The sequence below is a fragment of the Pituophis catenifer genome, unplaced genomic scaffold, assembly GCF_029215685.1.
Source record: "Pituophis catenifer annectens isolate HBS135680 unplaced genomic scaffold, rPitCat1.0.hap2 SCAF_14, whole genome shotgun sequence".
Classification (NCBI taxonomy): domain Eukaryota; kingdom Metazoa; phylum Chordata; class Lepidosauria; order Squamata; family Colubridae; genus Pituophis; species Pituophis catenifer.
Genome location: NW_027256894.1, coordinates 533361 through 551877, shown reverse-complemented (window position 1 = coordinate 551877; position 18517 = coordinate 533361). Strand labels below are relative to the sequence as shown.

At 40.3% G+C, this 18517-nt stretch overlaps 1 protein-coding gene across 1 annotated transcript in view; it reads right to left on the bottom strand.

The window, feature by feature from the left end:
- IQGAP1 (IQ motif containing GTPase activating protein 1) overlaps positions 1 to 18517 on the bottom strand; it is a 156555-nt gene that overhangs the window by 88655 nt on the left and 49383 nt on the right. Inside the window, 6 exon segments of the mRNA XM_070953762.1 lie at positions 8696 to 8780; positions 9174 to 9337; positions 12028 to 12118; positions 13132 to 13310; positions 13565 to 13678; positions 13924 to 13991. Of these exon segments, the coding sequence (XP_070809863.1) occupies positions 8696 to 8780; positions 9174 to 9337; positions 12028 to 12118; positions 13132 to 13310; positions 13565 to 13678; positions 13924 to 13991 (701 nt within the window).

Genomic DNA, 18517 nt, shown 5'->3' with positions numbered 1-18517 from the left:
ATTAACTTTTGATTGCTTAACTGTTGGCAAACAAAAAATGGTTTAAATTAGTGGTCCACAATATTTACCTTTGATTTATCAAGGGGCAGAAATAAAAAAGTGTGTCATGACATACAAATGTTACACTTGAAACGTAATATTCATTAAAAAGGCCACTGCAAGTAAAAAAAAGTTAAGTTATTCAATTCCTGGCTGAAGCAATTTTGTGAGATTCAGATGCAGTCTTTCCTTTGGGGTTTATATCTATCCCCCCTCCCCCCGGCGTAACAATAAGCCTGTAAGGGAGCTTGGGCTGAGAATGGACTTGGCTTTCCCAGTGTTTATCATATCACATGGAAATTACTAACTGAAGAGCTTAAGACTTTTATAGCCTTTTTCTGTTTTGAAGATTGAACTATCTTCTTCAAATGCTCAGTAGCTGCTTATGTGTAGGTAGTCTGTGTCAGGAAACAGACATCACAAACCCAACCAATGATCAAAATCTGTTTAGAAGGATCAGATATTCATTCACCTGTGGAATTTTCATCTCCTGATTAATTTGAGGTCTGCTATATCTTGAATCAGTATATAGCAAAAGCTTCATAGACTCAATGCAGTTAAATAAATTGTTTTATTTCTGACAAAAAAAAAGTCTTAACTGTTGGAAGGTGCTTAGGCAGAACCCAGGGCTCGAGCTCTCTCTAAATGTCAGCCCCAGGTTTAAATTCCAAAGATCTACATCTTGTTCTTTTAAACTAAGAAACATTTAGCAGGTGTCTTCCTGGCCTTGAAAGATGGAAACAATTCTGTCAGCTTGAGAATTGTTACCTTCCAGCTTATCAGATTGATTTATGTGATCATCTGTCACAAATGCGTCTATGAATATTCTCAATGATCTTCTGGCGGCTCTGCAGGACGTTGTGGACGCTCCTTTGTGGAGCGCCAGCCCCGCGACTTTGTTAGCCGCTAGAACAGCAAAAAAACAGCTGTCTAGTGGCGAAGAACCTTCCCCCCCAGGAGAAGAGGGGGAAGAGAGCAGCCAGGCGCAGCGTAGAGCTCCCTAAGAGCCCTAGAATTAATTCTGGGGCTCGAAAGGTGAGAGCTCCCCAGCAGCCGGGGAAAGCTCCAAAGCCGGGACGCCTCTGCCAGGCAGAGCAAAACACCGCGACCACCCCTGCTACGAAATTGAAACAAATTGAGAACTGAAGCAGGCAGAACAGAGACAGGAGGCTACATAATTGCAAGTATTTATACCTCAATTCCATTGAATATTGCTTCTTTCCGAGCCTACAAGAGCGGAGCTGAAGTGGAAAGGGGGGGAAGATGGCGCTGGCTTGTTAACACAAAGAGGCAAAAGTGAAAGTTAAGAAGAAAGTTTTTACTGACTTGTTAACTCATTAGCGCCTTTCAGCTACCAGCCCCGCTCAAAATTTTTTGGACTTAATTCTGTATTTTAGACTTTGGGATTTAAAATTTAAAGATTTTCTGGATTTTCTTCACTGGCTTTATGAACTGATTCTGAGTCTGTGTGATTTTAAAATGGCTTCAAAGCAGACAAAATCTGGGCTGCCTAAAGAAGGGAGTGCGGGAAGTTCTCCCGCCCAGACTGCCAGGCTGCAAGCTTTATTGCCCCCAGCAGATACACAAGCTCAATCACAACCACAACCACAAGCACAAACATTAACACTTGAGATGTTTCAGGAAGCCATGAAAGAAATTAAAGAAGGATTTAAAGAAGATATTGCATCTGCATTTAAAGGAGTCTCAGATCAAATGGAAGAAATGAAGGACATAATTAAGCCAAGAAATAAACATATAAGGGAAGACATAGTTGTTGCACTCCAGGGACTGGTAAAGCATGTTAACTATGTAGAGGATAGAGTTGAAGAGGTTGCTCAAGCTAATGAGATTCTGGACAGTAAATCTGAGGAAACACAAATTAAGATTGATAAAACAGAAGCTGGAGTGATGAAGATTGATAAAACAGAAGCTGGAGCTGGAGTGACACAATATAAGATGATGGAATTTGCTGTAAGAATAAGAGGCTTGAAAGAAGATCCCAAAGAAAACTTGAAAGAGATCTTTGTGGAAGCCCTGGCACAGTTTACAGGAGAGTCCAGAGGAGAACTTGAATGGCAAATTGATCGGACATATCGTGTTAACTCATGGATAGCCAGACAAAGGAAATTACCAAGAGATGTTGTAATCTACTTTGTTACCAGAAGGATTAGAAATGAGATTTTACAAGCCTTTTACAAAAACAAGCTGCAAGTGGCAGGACAAGAAGTGGCAGTATTCAAAGAAATACCACCTAAAATGAAATCCAAGAAAGAGTATGCATTTCTGGCAGATGAACTTAGAAATCAACAGATACAATACAGATGGGAAGTTCCAGTCGGATTAGTGGTGAACTATGCAGGAGAGCGATATCACCTTAATACAATTTGGAAAGCAAGAGATTTCTACACTAACATACTAAAGGCTGGATACCCACCATGTGGGAGTTAAAAAAGTAAGAGATGCAACAGAGGGAAGGAAAGAGGATCTGCAGAAGCAAGTAGAAGGTGGAGCTATGAGTATGCAGGATGAATTACTGCAGCTTTCAAGTGCTGTTCAAGCATGGGATATAGTGGAAAAACAAGAAGAAGTTAAAGATCAAAGACAAACCAGAGCAGTTACTAAACGTAAAGAACAAGAATTAAAAATGTTACAAGTGCAGGCTTTATTACAAGAAAATGTGAATACCGGTACAGAAGCTGTGGGAGGGGCAAGACCGAAAAAGAAATTCCAAGAGGATTACCAAGTGGCTCTTGCCAAGCTTCGAGAGTCTGAAGATGGCTTCTAGGTTTTTAACCTGGAATGTCAATGGTTTAAATTCACCACAAAAAAGGAAGAAAATATTTCACCATTTGAAACAATTTAAAAATGATATAATATGCCTGCAGGAAACACATATAAGGATAACTAATAAAAAATATGTAATAAATGCAAAACTGGGAACACATTTTGTTGCGTCTGCCCTGGAAAAAAAAGAATGGAATAGTGATCTATCTGAAAAGAGACTTGACGGCTAAATTAGTTGAAGCAGATCAACAAGGAAGATATTTGGCAATTGAGTTACTGATAGAAGGGAAGAAAACACTTTTAATGGGGATATATGCACCTAACCAACAACAAGAAAAATTTTATAAATTGATACGTACAAAATTATTACACTGGGATTATAATTCATGTATGCTGATGGGGGATTGGAATGGAGTAATAGACCCCAATATTGATAAGAAAAGACTTTTACAATCTACTAAATTGCGAGCGAAACTGCCTAAATCTTTTTTCGATATGATGGAGGATATGGAATTAAGAGATATTTGGCGTGAACGGAATTACAAAGAACAAGATTTTGCATTTTTTTTCAGATAGACATCAATCTTTTTCAAGAATTGATTTTATATTAATTACAAATGATTTTTTCCCAGGGTAAAAAAGACAAAGATTTGTCCCAGAATTTTAACGGATCATAGTCCAGTTTGGATGGAACTGGAGTGTGGGGAAAGATCTAGGAGATCTTGGCGGTTAAATGAAAATCTTTTTAGATATGAGAAAAACATAATAGAATGTAAAAAAATTAATGAAGGAATTTTTTGCTTTCAATATGAATAAGGGAACATCTATGGATATGGTATGGGATGCTAGTAAAGTATATGTGAGAGGAGTTTTGATAAATATGAATAATGCATATAGGCGTAGACAGACAGAAAAAAGGAGAGAATTAGAAGAAGAGATTAAGAAAAAAGAAAAGGTGCTAATACATAACCCAGGGGATAAGAAAACTAAAGAAGAGATTACCATATTACGAGGGCAGTTTAATATGATGCTCTCAGATCAAGTGGCAACTAATTTACAATATGCTAAACATAATACCTTTTGTAATGCAAATAAACCAGGTAGATGGTTGGCATACATGCTGAGGAAAAAACAAAAACCTCGTACCATAGAGAAAATAGAGTATAAAGGTAAAGAGGTTTATCACCAAAATATGATTAAAAAGGCATTTTTAGAATTTTACACAAAATTGTATACTGCAGACAAAATACAAGGTGTAGATATAGAGAGATATTTGGATAGACAGAATATTCCTATAGTCACAGAGGAACAAAGAGAACGGTTAAACCAATTAATAACAGAGGAGGAGATCCTCTTAGCAATTAAACGGTTAAAAACTGGTAAGGCTCCTGGTACGGATGGATTAACAACTGTGTATTATAAATATCTACAACTGGAAATGGTTGTACCTCTTAAAGAATTATTTAACAGAATACAGTTGGGAGAAGGAGTACCACCTTCATGGAAAACAGCCTTTATTTCATTAATTCCAAAAGAAGATCAAGATCTGACACACCCAAAGAATTATAGACCTATATCATTATTGAATACAGATTGTAAGGTATTTGCTAAGGTATTGGCAAATAGGTTAATGTCAGTAATGCAAAAAATGATTCATGCTGATCAATCTGGTTTTATATAAAGGAGGCAAATGAAAAATAATGTTAGACAAATTGTTGATATATTGGAATATTTGGAAAGGAACAACCAAATCCCTCCGGTGCTTATATTTTTAGATGCGGAAAAAGCTTTTGATCGATTGGATTGGCAATTTTTATTGAAAGTAGTTTATAGGATGCAATTTGGGAATTGCTTTATGCAATCTATAAAAGCAATATATCAAGAACAGACAGCTCAGATAATTGTTAATGGCAGTTTAACAGAAATTTTCAAAATTGAAAAAGGTACGAGGCACGGATGCCCCTTATCGCCATTATTATTTATATTAACTTTAGAACTGTTGTTGTAATTGTATTCAACAACAATTGTTGTTGTTGAATACGTAATATAGATGAGATAGAGGGAATTAAAGTTAGAGATCATGAATATAAGGTACGGGCATTTGCAGACGATTTGGTTGTGACCTTAACTCAACCAGTGGAATCAGCAAAGGTTTTGATGGATATAATTAAACAGTATGGTCAAGTGTCTGGGTTTAAAATAAACGTTGGAAAAACAAAGATGATAGTTAAAAATATGACAATAAATCAAAAAGAGGAGTTACAAAGGGTAACGGGATGTGAAATAAAAAGTTAAATACCTAGGTGTTCATATTGCACCTTCTAATGGGAAATTGTATAAATATAATTATGAGTTGTTATGGCATAAAATACAAGTTGAAATGGATAAATGGAAAAAATTACAATTGTCCTTGTTAGGTAGAATAGCAGTTATAAAAATGAATGTTTTACCTAAGTTTTTATTCCTCTTTCAAATGATACCAATACTAAAAAAGGATGCCAACCTGGAAGAATGGCAGAAAGGTATTAATAAGTTTATATGGCAAGGTAAGAAACCAAGGATAAAATTGAAAATAATGCAGGATATACGAGAAAGAGGGGGGCTGAAAATGCCCAACTTAAAATTATATTATGAAGCAGCTGTCTTATCAGCAATTAGTGATTGGATTAATTTAACAAATGGAAGGATTCTGAACATTGAAGGGCATGATTTGGTTTACGGTTGGCATGCTTACTTAGTGTATGATAAAAAGGCGGCTAGAGCATTTAAGAGCCATATATTGAGGAATGCTTTATTGCGTGTTTGGAAGAAATATCAATACAAGTTAAATGAAAAGATACCTATATGGACAGTACCCAGGCACGCAATAGAGAATACGAGTATAGAAAGCAGACAGGATGTAATTACATATATAGATATTCTTAATATGGAAGGAGGTATACTAAAATTAAAACCTTTGAATGTGTTGAAAGAGGAGAAAATAATTCAAACTTGGTTCCAGTATGTACAACTACAAGCCAAATGGAGAAAAGATCAGAAAATTGGTATTATACAAAGCAATGAAAATTTAATAAAACAAACTAGAGACCAAAGTTCAATGCATATAAAAAGATTGTATAATATATTGATAGAGATAGACTCGGAAACAGAGCTAGTTAAAGATTGTATGATAAAATGGGCGCAGAATTTTGAACAACCAATAATGATGGAAATATGGGAAAAATATGGGTAAGAAATGTGAAATTTACACAAGCGCAAAACTTAAGGGAGAACTTTTATAAAATGTTTTATAGATGGCATCTAGATCCAAAAAAACTATCTTGTATGTATCCGAATGTACAACCAAAATGTTGGAGATGTGATTGTGAGGATGCTACATACTTTCATATTTGGTGGACATGTAAAAAGGTTAAAGCGTTCTGGATAAAAATTTGGTGGATTTTACGAAATATTCTTTAAAAGAGGTTAAAATTTACACCACAGTTGTTTCTGCTGGGTATAGTTACGGATTGTACAGTTATAGAGACTAATTTGATTTTGAATTTAATAACTGCAGCAAGATTGTTGGTGGCACAATATTGGAAGAAGCAAGATTTACCTAGAATCCAAGAATGGACAATGAAAGTAACGAACCTAGCGGAGATGGCAAAAATTTTGGCGTACTTGAAGGAACATTCAAATGAAAGATATTTAAGGGACTGGAGAAGATGGATAGATTATATCCAAAGTAAATACCGGAATAAGAAGTTGCAGATAGGTTATGAATAAATATGTAGATATTTGGTGTGTTTCTAGGTAATTAAGTTAGCAGGGTAATTAGGGAATTGAAGGAATAAGAGATGCTGAATGTTATAATTATTTAGATTAGGAAGGATTATGATTGTTGAATGTTATACCCTGTAATTTGTTCTGGGAAGAGGGGGGCGGATGGGAAGGGGAAGGGGAGGAGGGAGGGGGGGTGGGGGTAAGGAAGGGGAGGGGGTGGGGTGGTAGGGAAGGGGGGGAAATAAACATGTAAACCTTCTGTAAAACGTTTTAATAAAAAAAATATATTCTCAATGATCCAGGTCATGGTTGCCCCACAGGATCTTTCCGGAAGCTTCTTCAACTGGACTGAATGGTGGGGAATGGAAGGATTTACTGCAAATTCCTCAGCAGTCACCTGGTTGTTAGCACTCTGAAGGTATGGAGCTCTAAGAGCTAATGAATGACCTTCAGAGTGCTAACTACCAGATGGTTGCAAAGAATATAAATCCTTCTATTTCCCACCATTCAGCCAGAACTGAAGAAGCTTTTTGGATGAGAAGTGAAATGTCTTCAAGGAAAAAACCAAAGAAGCCCAGCTGCCTTTTGAAAGAAAGCACCTTTGATATATGACATAAGGTGCAGCCCGATGGAATCCTTTCCTCTTCAGGTCCTCTTCCGTTGACTAGAAAAATGAATGAGCTCCCAATCAAGCTCCTAGAAGCTGGAGCTTCATTCCAACATTTACAAAGTCCATGGTGATTCAGTTGTAGCTATTGATCACTGTGCTATTTCTATAGGCAGGACAGCATAATTGTCACTGGAGTTGGTCAGTTTGGAAGTTATAGTTTCCCTTTTGGCAAATAACTCACTTCACAAGGCAACAGGTACAGTTGGTATCCATGTGTTTGAATCTTTGCAGCAGAATCACCAACTCATATGCAAGTGTCCCTTGCCTTCTTTTAAGGGACATTTGCATCCTGACTGTCCTTTATGGAGTCATGGTCCTGTTTTCTGTTCTGCAGTATCCCTCATCTGCAAGGGCCTGAAAGCTATTTCTGATTTCCACCACTAGAGATTATCTTCTCCATCTCTTGCTTCTGGTGGTTATTCTCATCCACTGGGCTTGCTCTTCTATCTGATGGTTTTTCCTTCTCTTATATAATCTGCTTACTCTGAAATAAACTTACTCCAAACTATGAATGATCTTTCTCATCAGGCCATGAAGAAAGGCCTTTTGCTGCTCTAAATTTTCAATGTTTTCTTCAAGGACTGCTATTGCACATGTTGCAAATAGTTATCAAGTTGTTTTCCAGTACTAAGACAAACATGGCCTGCAGGTCTCAATTGCAGATTCCTATATGATCATTTTCATTTTTGTTTCTATAGGTTCCACCAATGGAAGCACTTTTCATTTCTTCTTGTTCTTTTCTCTGGCTAGCATTCTATAAATGTGGCCTGCATCTCACTGAACTATCCAGGGAAATAATTCACCTCCTCCCTGCAAGCGCCTTAGTCCAGAACATGCATGGACCTGGAAACAGTGGTTTCATACATGGTTTTGCAACCCTGTAGCATGAAATGGGTCAAAATAGCCCATCTTCTCTCAGATTATCTTCAGTTGAGAAACCACCACCTTCAATCACTTTATCCAGCCCTGCACAGATGAAGAATGGCCGATATTTGCCCACTCGGAGGAATGCAACAGAATGCTTTAAAAGTGGTTTGTGCCATCCCTTAATCTCTGATTTAGGCAGGATTGTTGCTCTTGTTACAACTAAGAAAAGAACTAATGTAGGGACTGCATGGAACTTGTAGGACATGGACAGTGGAACAGTTTTCTGCCTAACTCAAAGATGGGTTCACTTTAGGCACCCGGACATGTGCCCTTAAAATTATTTTATGGGAATCAGAATGCCTTCCAACACAACTACTCGTCTGATTTTCCAATATTCTGAAGGGGAAAATGTAAGCAGGGTCTAAATTAGCCCTAACATACTTGAAAAATAAGGACTCCTTCCCGTCCAGGCGAATGACAAAAGCTGCCCAGCTCCCTCTGGGCCCAAATCTATCTACCCTTGTTCTGGACCGGGCTTCCATAATGCTGAGCTCAACCTAAAGGACTTACTCTGCTGGTACTGCTGTGCTACAAGGTTGGCCTGATTGATGCCGGCCTGCAACTCTTCCTTTTGCAGAGCTCCATCTCTGCCATCCTGAAAATGAAAAAGAAGAATTTTTTGACTGTCTTTGCCAGGTTGAAGGGGCTCTGCTTAAACTGCCTCTGAACCAGAACAAAATGAGAAGCTGCGAACAAAGAGTGAAACAGCATCTTCAGCCCTTCAGTATTTCGTCATTACTCCTGTTTTCCTTTTCTCCCATCAGGAAAGAAATCTGCTTAAGAGGAAGCAGGGACTTTTTCTGGTGCTATCAGTGCAGAGGCATCTCAGAAAAAAAATATTATGGTGCCCTATTGCAGGCACCACCGCAGTCAACCCACTGCCAGTACTGATCAGGTGCACAGCCCAGTCTGCATGCCAACATTGTGGACTTTCCCACAGCAGCAGCCCAAGGAGAGCCAAGAGCCGTGACGTACTTCTCTCTCCTACCTTTTGCTTTTCTTGTTTCTCACGAAGAAGCTGCTTGAAGTACCAGTCACTGTTTTCGGGATGCAGTGCACGAAGGCCCAGGGCAGCTGAGGACAAAACTCTATACAAGGCAGCTACATCTCCTTGGTCTAGAGCCAGATCAATCTTAGTTAAGGCTGAACGTGCTGGAGAGAAAGAAAAGGAAATCCACATGGAAGCCAATCAGGTTTCCCCCTTCATCAAAATGTCCTCCACCAAGAATACCTGAAGATTATTGATAAATCACAACTGCCAATGTTGAGAGACGTAGTCTGCCTGGCGCAAACAAGGTTGAGATCTAGACATCCAGCCAATTCTACTGCTAAGGTATTTGCAGAAGATGGTTTTAACATACACAATACGTGGAAGCAACATTGAATAGAAAATTGCTTCCACAATGCTGAGGTTTGCCTTGCATCTTGGAAAAACCACCTGGATTTGACCAGCCCTGCCTGTGTGGTAGTTTCGAACTAGTACTTTGCCTAATTTATGGTGATTAGCTACGGTTATTCCAATCTTTAAAAATGGTGAACCCAGTTTAGTTGTAAATTACAGGTCCATCTCTCTATGTTGCATTACATGTAAAGTCATGGAATTCATTATAACCCAATTGATTATTCGCCATATGGAGGAAAACATATTGTTATCCAGCAAAGAGTTTGGTTTCAGGAAAAAATTGTTGTGTAATTTACAACTTTTGCATTATAAAAATATTTGGACTACATCAGGGGTGAAATCCAGCAGGTTCTGACAGGTTCTGGAGAATTAGTAGCGGAATTTTTGAGCAGTTCGGAGAACTGCGGCCGCTCGGGTGGTTATGGGAGCAACATGGAGCTCCCATGTAACACCTCTCCTGCGCGAGCTGCACTGGCTCCCGGTGGTCTTCCGAGTGCGCTTCAAGGTTCTGGTTACCACCTTTAAAGCGCTCTATGGCTTAGGACCTGGTTATCTACGGGACCGCCTGCTACCAACAATAGCCTCCCACCGGCCAGTACGCTCCCATAGAGAGGGGCTCCTCCGGGTGCCGTCGGCCAAACAATGTCGACTGGCGGCCCCTAGGGGGAGAGCCTACTCTGTGGGGGCACCTACGATCTGGAACGAGCTCCCCCCGGAGATACGGAGGATCCCGAATCTGCGCATCTTCCGCCGCGCGCTTAAAACGTTTTTATTTCATCAAGCTGGCCTGGCCTAAATCTTCTCCTTTTTAAAATTTTTAAATTCAAATTTTAAACACTAATTTTAATTTGTTTAATTATGGGATATTTTTAAAATTTAGCCAAATTGTTTAATCTGTTTTAATCTATTTTAAAGTTTGTATTTCTGTGTTTTATCTTTTGGCTGTTCACCGCCCTGAGTCCTTCGGGAGAAGGGCGATATAGAAATCTAATAAAATAAAATAAATAAATAAATAAATAACTGGCAAATACCACCTCTGGCTGCCCCAGAGTGGGGTGGGAATGAAAATTTTCCAGTATCCTCCTACTGCCACGCCCACGCCACCAAGCCACGCCACGCCCACAGAACCGGTAGTAAAAAAATTAGGATTTCACCACTGGACTACATGCTTTGACCAAGACAAACCTGTAGATGTAATTTACATAGATTTCTGATTCAGTAGTACATAATAAACTACTCTTGAAACTAAATTCTTATGTTATTTCTGGATGTTTACACAAGTGGATCGCTGGTTTTGTTTTGTCTAACAGGTTGCAGAAAGTTAAAATAGGCAACTCACTGTCTGATCCGGGATCACCTGTGTTCACCTGAGGATCACCTGTGTTCCTCAGGGCAGTGTCTTAGGACCTATTCTTTTCCAGATTTACATCATGACTTATGTAATAACTTTAAAGCACTTGTGTCCTCTTCGCTGATGATGTAAAATTGTTTAATACTACTTAAAATTCACTTGTTTGCATAATGACATTGATCACATTTTTAAATGGTCTTCAAACCGGCAACTTCAAATTTTGGTTAAGAAATGTTCAGTTTTACATATAAGGAAAACAAAACCAAAATGTAAAGCATAAGCTAGGTGGTACGTTTTGTTAAGGACCTGGATGTATTTATCTCTAATGATTTATCTTCTAAAATTCATTATAACAGCATTGCTAAAAAAGCACTCAAAGTTGTGAATTTAATTCTATGAAGCTTTTTTTCCTGGAAATACTGTATTGTTCACTAGAGCTCACAAAACATACATTAGGCCAATCCTAGAATATTGCTCAACTACTTGGAATCCTTGGCACATATCAGACATTAATATAATCGAGTGTGTTTAGAAGTACTTTACACAAAAAATCTTTGGGATTTCCCAACTCCCTAAGCTTGGAGAGACAACTGCTGCTTTTACATTTCCATCCTGCCTAAAAAGAACAGAAGGCCTAAGTTTTTCCCCTCTCTTTGTTTATTACATAAATAAGGTTGCTTGACTCCAAAAGGATCCTGGGTGGCTTATAGTATCTTTAAAAAATGAAACCTAAGTGCCTGGATGAAGGCACGCAGATTCCAAAAAGTAATAGCAGCTCCAGAGGGGCTCCAGAGGTCCCCTAGCCCCAGGCCCAGGAACCAAGGGAGGCCTTAAGGGACCTCTGGGACGCCTGAAGAGCAGGAGCTGCACGTGTCTCCCAGGGGAGCCTGGAAGCATTTAACTACCCGGCGTCTCCCAACTGTGCTGCTTACTTCCAGCTAAATTTCTAATTTCAACTTTAGAAGAGGAAGAGAACTATGAATAGAGCATTTCAGTGAAGTAGGCCTGGGAATATGGAATAATTTCCTGCTCCTTGGAGGTGCTTTCACACAAGAAGGTAGCAAAAGAAATACTAGAATAAATTCTTACTATTAACTTGGTTGAGGTTGCCCTGAATCTCTGCTTGAGTCAGTAGCTCTTCATACACATCTCGCTCTCTTCCTGCATCCTCCGAGGCAACCTAGAGGCAAACCGGCATCATTTAGGAACTCTGAGATATCTTCAAGCCGACCCCCTTCCACCAGAACATTGATGATGCTGATGGTCACTGCGCTGGATCCTCACAGAGACAGGACTTGCAAAGGCCTTGAGGCTACACAGAAATCCAACAGTACCTTCTTCTAATAAATAATGGCACGTAATAAAGCATCACTAAAGACAATTAAATTTGCAAACAACCTGTAAGAAGTTATAAACTGCCAAAAGTTTTTGAAGGAACAAATGAGAAGTGATTGAAATATGACATCAACCAGAGACCAAATTATTAGTCCAAATTTTAATAGGCTGCTTCTGCCAGCATGAGTTGGGCAGGCCGATCCATAGAGGAAAAACGGCTCCTCGGATATCCTGGACCCACAGAGGACTTTAAAGGGAATGACCAACACCTTGAATTGGATCCGGAAGCAGATCAGCAGCCAGCACAGCTTGCATTACCAGCCACCTGAGCAGCCTCCAAAACTGTCTGCCCTATTGTATTCTGAACCAATTGTAACTTCCAAATATTCTTCAAGGGTCGCTCCACATAGAGCGTGTTGCAGCAATCCAAATGGCAGATGACCAGGGCATGAGTGACTGAGTGCAGGGCCTCATGATCCAGAAAGGGACACAGCTGGCACACAACACAAACTTGTGCAAAGCTCTCCTAGCCACGATTGCCACCTGCTATTTGAGCAACGTCACGAGCCTAAGAGAACCCTCAAGTTGCACACCAGGCCTGTTTGGGGGAGTGTCACCCCATACAAAACTAAGGGCGATAAACCTCTGGCTCCCAAGGCTCCACCTCCCCTCTATGTCTTAGAGTTCAGCTGAAGCCTGGTTGTCCCCCACCCAGTTCCCTACTGCCTCCAGGAACTGCAAAACAGCAGAGTAGGGTCCCACGGCTACAGGAGCCATTACACCTTGGGCTCTGATGTGACAACACTCAAAGATCAGCAGGCTGAATCCACAACAATTCCCCCCTTGAGAGAATTTTACCCTCTTCCGTGCGTTTTCTGTCTTGTCCTGCTTGGCTTGATAAAGGGTGCTCTGATAGACGAGGGCCAGGATTTCATCAAGATTCACCAGCATGGCATTGGGGTTCTTCATTGCCGAAAAGGTTTCAGAGGGAATCTGACGGTCGATGGCTTCATTAATGGCAATCACGGCTGCGTGCACTGCAGGTGAGACAAAGCGAGAAAGGTTTGGCCCCTGCCAACGTTGCAGGAAGGCTCAGCAGCACAACCCTCCTTCTGGGCAAGCCTGGCAAGAGCTCCGTTCCCAAAGGCCAGACCCCCACCCCACGCAGAGGCCAGGCCAGAAGGGCAAGTCTGTGTTTCTTTGGGCCAAATATTCTGCGATTTGGTTAATGAGGAACACACAGCGTCTCTAATTCTCCAATGAGAACAAAGGGAACCTGATTTCCTCTTACATGCCGCTTCATCCAGAGACAGCTCATTAGCTAGAATCCCGCCAATCTTGCCAAAGGCAGGCATCTGAATGCCATACTTCTCCAATTCGCTCCTCATGTTGCTGATTTCTTCCTCTGAAACAGAAGGGAAAAATGACGTCTTGGGACAGGCAGCCCACAGGTGCAGGAAGGCAGAGGCAGAGAGATGCTGGGAGCTCCTCCTGCAAGGCCACTCCTTCCGCTCTTGAGGCCTGGCCAACAGCCAGGGCATCCCTGCAGAGGGCTGGGCAAAGGCGGGGAAAAGATCCAGGAACTGCCCTTTCTGAAAATCCTGCACCCCACTGGTGGGCAGAGCAGCAGAAAGGAAAGGCTTATCTCACCTGTGAAGTCCACTTTGCCATACAGATCCTGAATCTGTGGAGCTAATCCCAACTTGAATAGGTATAGGCTGAAAAAAAAAAATGGAAAATCAAGCACACTGGAAGCTCCGGCCCCATTCCACAACACAAGCTGCAACCGAGGGAGAGGAAGGGCCTCAGCCCAGAGACCCTGAACCTGGGAAGTTGGCTGAGGGCAAGTTCTGGGGAGTTGATGCCCATGTCCAGGGGGCCTCCTTGGCCATCCTGTAGCTTGATGCTGCCTTCTTTGGGCTTTCCTAGCCAGGTCTTCAGCCCTGATGATTTCCTCCCACTCCAATGCTCCCCAGGCCCAATTTTGTTTAGTTTTCACAGGGAGAACTGTGCAATTTTAAGTTCATGCATCTTCCATCTCTTTGGCCTCCTGGGACTCTAACCTAATAACTGAGTTGGGCCTGCTTAAAATAAGGGCTTCGCCACACTCCCCCCTCCGTTCCCATCTGGATGGCAGGGCCGGGGTCAGCAGAGTCTTTCCCATTTGGGGTGCCTTTGGGGCACATCCTTCTATGTCTCCCAAGCAGCAGGATAGGAAGAGGGCGGCAACAAGATTGACCAGTTGGTGTCGTGGCCAGAATGGCTGAAAATAGCAGAACTCTATTGAGCTCCATGAAAAACAGCTGGTATCTGCTGACCAGAAGACCCTACGGGTCAAAGAAGAAAGCAGAGGTGCTTCGTCGATCACGAGGAATTCACAATTTCTTCATTAGGTCCGAAGAAAGCTCTCCTGAACGGCAGCAGGGACAACGGCCATTTTTGGCAAGTCACAAGCTGGGACATTAAGATTTGTGCTGGAGCGGTTCGTGGACAGAGCATTGAAACTGGGTGAGATAACTTCCAACTTTTATTCTAGAGATTTAACCCAAGTAAAAGAATTTCAAAAATAATCTCCAAGAGTTAAGAAAACGGCGACAAGGAGAAAGACTAAAAACTAAAGATTAAGAGGCGAAAGAAATGCCCAATGAAAGTTTTAAAATATAGAAAACCTGGAAAAGAGCTAAAAATAATTGGAAAGGTGATTATTGGGAGAAATTGCCTTTCTTATTTTTATTTTTAAACCCCCTGGATTTATCTGACAATCAGCTGTTTGATGAACACTGTTTAAGGTGGGAGTTTGGAGCAGGGGAGCCATCTACTGGAAGAAGAAGAGTACTACAGCATGGGAAACTAGTGAAAGTGAGATATACATAAATAATATTTAATACACAGAAATAGTTAATACACATAAAGGAAGGAGAGAGACTAAACAACACTTGAATACGGCTTGACCTTGACTCCATTCCAGAAGGCATTTTGGATGTTTGGAAATACTTAGTGAGCTTTTTGAAGATCCTTAAGACAAATTAAATTGCAAAGAATTAAAATTATATTGAAAACTGTTTAATGGATGGTGGATTTGAAAGATCTGAGGAAATTTAGTGGGCCAATTTGGATTTCGATTATTAAGGTTATTTGACAGAACATTATACAAGGCAAAAGAAAAAAGGTGATAGAAGAAAAGAGAAAAGAAGAAAATCTAAATAAGACTTTAAAATTTGGCTAATTGGGAAGGTGAACAACTGGGAAACTATAAAGATTGTAAATTACCAAAGAGGTCCAAGGACTATAAATTTAAGGGATTTGGAGTTACAATCATAGAATTGATTAAATTTCATTAATAATTGGCTTTGTTGGAGTTTTTAGATATTGGGACATTGGAATATCAGAAGTATATAGAGTAATTTTTAATATAATCAAATAATTATAAAATGACTCAACGGGGGATAATAGAGGCACATGAAGAAATGTTATTGATGCTTAAAAGTATACATGAAACAATAAGGAACAATAAGGAGATAAGGGGACTGTCCAAAAATAAAGAAGTGAGCGTAGAAGATCTTCAACAAACAGGGGAAAAAGAAAAAGATGAACATAATATTCAGAAAATAGATGAGGAACTAGTAGAAGTGGTGGAGGAGACAAAGCAAAATAAGATGCAAGAAGGTAAAGATAATGAAGACAATGAAGAGAAAGAAATAGTAAGTATGGATCAAATAGATAATCCCTTAAGAGTTTACAATAGAACAGAGGAAAAAAAAATCTCCTCCAAAAAAAGGAAAGGAATATGGGTGAGTGCTCAAAGGATGCAGCAGAAGGAGACAAGGGGTAAGCCGAAGGGAATATTTAGTGGCTATAAAAATGCTAGAAACAGATATAAGATTCCAAGAGAAAGAAATAAAAGAGTGACTAAAAAGTCAATAAATGATGGAACTTCAAAGAGGGTAAGAGATGACGGATAGAGATAAAAGATAAAAAAATAGAAACCACAAAGTGGAAAATAGTAGTATACATATTGATAGATAATAGAATTTATTATAATCATAGAAAAATTAAGATTAGAAGTTGGAAGACTAGGATTAGTCTAATACAGCAACCTAACTGTAGTATTGATATTAACAGTGTGTAAAAACTATATTGGAAACTATCATTTTTAGGGACTAGAAATTTTGGGGACTTTGTGGTATAATCCCGAGACTGATTAAATTTTGTTAATAATTGGCCTTATTAGTGTTTCTAGATATTTGGGATATTGGAATTATGATGGAACTGAGTAATCTTAAAATCTTAAAGATTCAGCAGGGGACAACAAACATATTGTATAAAGAAATGTTATCGATGTTTAAACGAATTTATGAACAAAGTGATAAAGAATCATAAAGAGAGAACGGTATTGCTGAAGTTGGAAGATTAGGATAATGTATATTTAATGGCATTATTACTGTTTTGTTGTTAGTTGCGAAGTTGTGTCTGACCCATCACGACCCAATGGACAACTTTCCTCCAGGCCTTCCTGTCCTCTACCATTTCCCGGAGACCATTTAAGCACCATTATTACTGTTAGCATTTTATAAAAAGGATATTGACCCAGTCAATACACTGTCCACAAAATATGTATGATGTTAAAGGAAAAGTACAAATAAAACATATAGGAAGAGGGGAGCAAAGGGATCTGGAGGTCAAGATCCTGAAGTCCAGGGACTAAGGCCGAGGAAGCCCGGATTCTACAGGATCCTCTAAGATGGTTTTAAGGGCAGGATTGGAATAGGTAAAATGCAGAAGGTAAAATGTTGGCAGAAGAACTTCCAATATTAGAGAGATTGTTAAGGAGGAGCCTTTCAAAACAATTTAAATCCCTTCCTCCTTTTTTCAAGCCCAGCTATGAGTGGCTTGGCCTTTCCTCCAGCCTGCCAAGAATCTCTATGGATAGGCCTTGACCTGGTTACATTTACTGTATAAACTGACTTCAGCTCTCTAACTGCTTTCAGCCTGGCATATAATTTTGTTACTAAGAGAACAACCAAGACTGCACACAGATGGTTGCACAGTGAAACTGACAAGATAGCTCAATGGCACAGAAACCCAAAGCAAGTGAAAGAAGAGTGAATCTCTTGGTGTTTGGCCCATGTCACTGCCCTCCTTTATGGTTTTGTGTTTTCATTAGATTTATACCTATCTCTCACCCAGGAAGAAAAGAAAGTCTACACAGTACTCCCCCCCTTTTATTTCTCCCTCCAACAGCTCTGTGAGGCAGATGGGACCGAGGGAATGGGACCGGCGCAAAGGCAACCAGGGTGCTTCAGTCACTGAAGAGCAAGTAAAATCTGTGTCTTCTGGCTCCCAGTTTCCACACTGAACCCCTCAATACATAAGGTAACAGCTCAAACACGGAGTCTCCTTGCCTCAATTTCTGCCCATGGGATCACGTAGGTGCCTAACTGATTAGGTGTATTCATTATTAAGTCCACTCTACTAGCACGTACAATCACTTGCTTACTGTGAATTACAAACCTGCTACTGTCTTAGGGAAGGAGAAAACCACTGGGAAGCTTGCAATTAGGATGCACAAGCAAGAGGACAAGGAAGAACACAAGAGGGCGCTTTGATTGGGTTTCCTTTTTCCGGCTGAGCACAAGGTTCCATCGGCTTGGGGGTGGTCCCAGCCAGGTCTGGGGAGAGGACACTGTGCTCTGGTGCTCAAGCAGAGTGAAAGGTATCCGACAGGGTATGAGAGTAGAGGGAGGAGGACAGGGGCCACCCATCCCCAAATTGAAACATTAGGGCTGTTAGGAAGCCAGGGCTTCAGTTCTTGGAGCTGTCTTTTAGGACAAGCAGCTGCCAAAGAAGAATACAACATCACCACTAACAGGGAGCATAATAATAAAAAAAGCCAATAGGGCAGACGGTTTCCATTTTTACTGCCATGATCATCAAACAAGCAACCATCTGACTATTGGGTTTAAGTCATGCTGCCAGAGAGAAAATCTTTTCCTCCGATTAGAAACTACAGAGGTAAATAGAAACACATCCTGATAGTTGACACTCCCAGGCTGACAGAAAACAAAGGCACTGAAGAATGAGGAGGACATCATTTTGCGATAAGGAAGATGGGGCCATTTGATCCTCACAATCCAGGATTGGTCTCCATTTTAGAACAAACAAACATTGCCAACAAAATGTAGCTGAACTCACATAGTTCAACTCACATAGGTTGCAGACTGCCTTGGAAAGTTTGAATAAACAC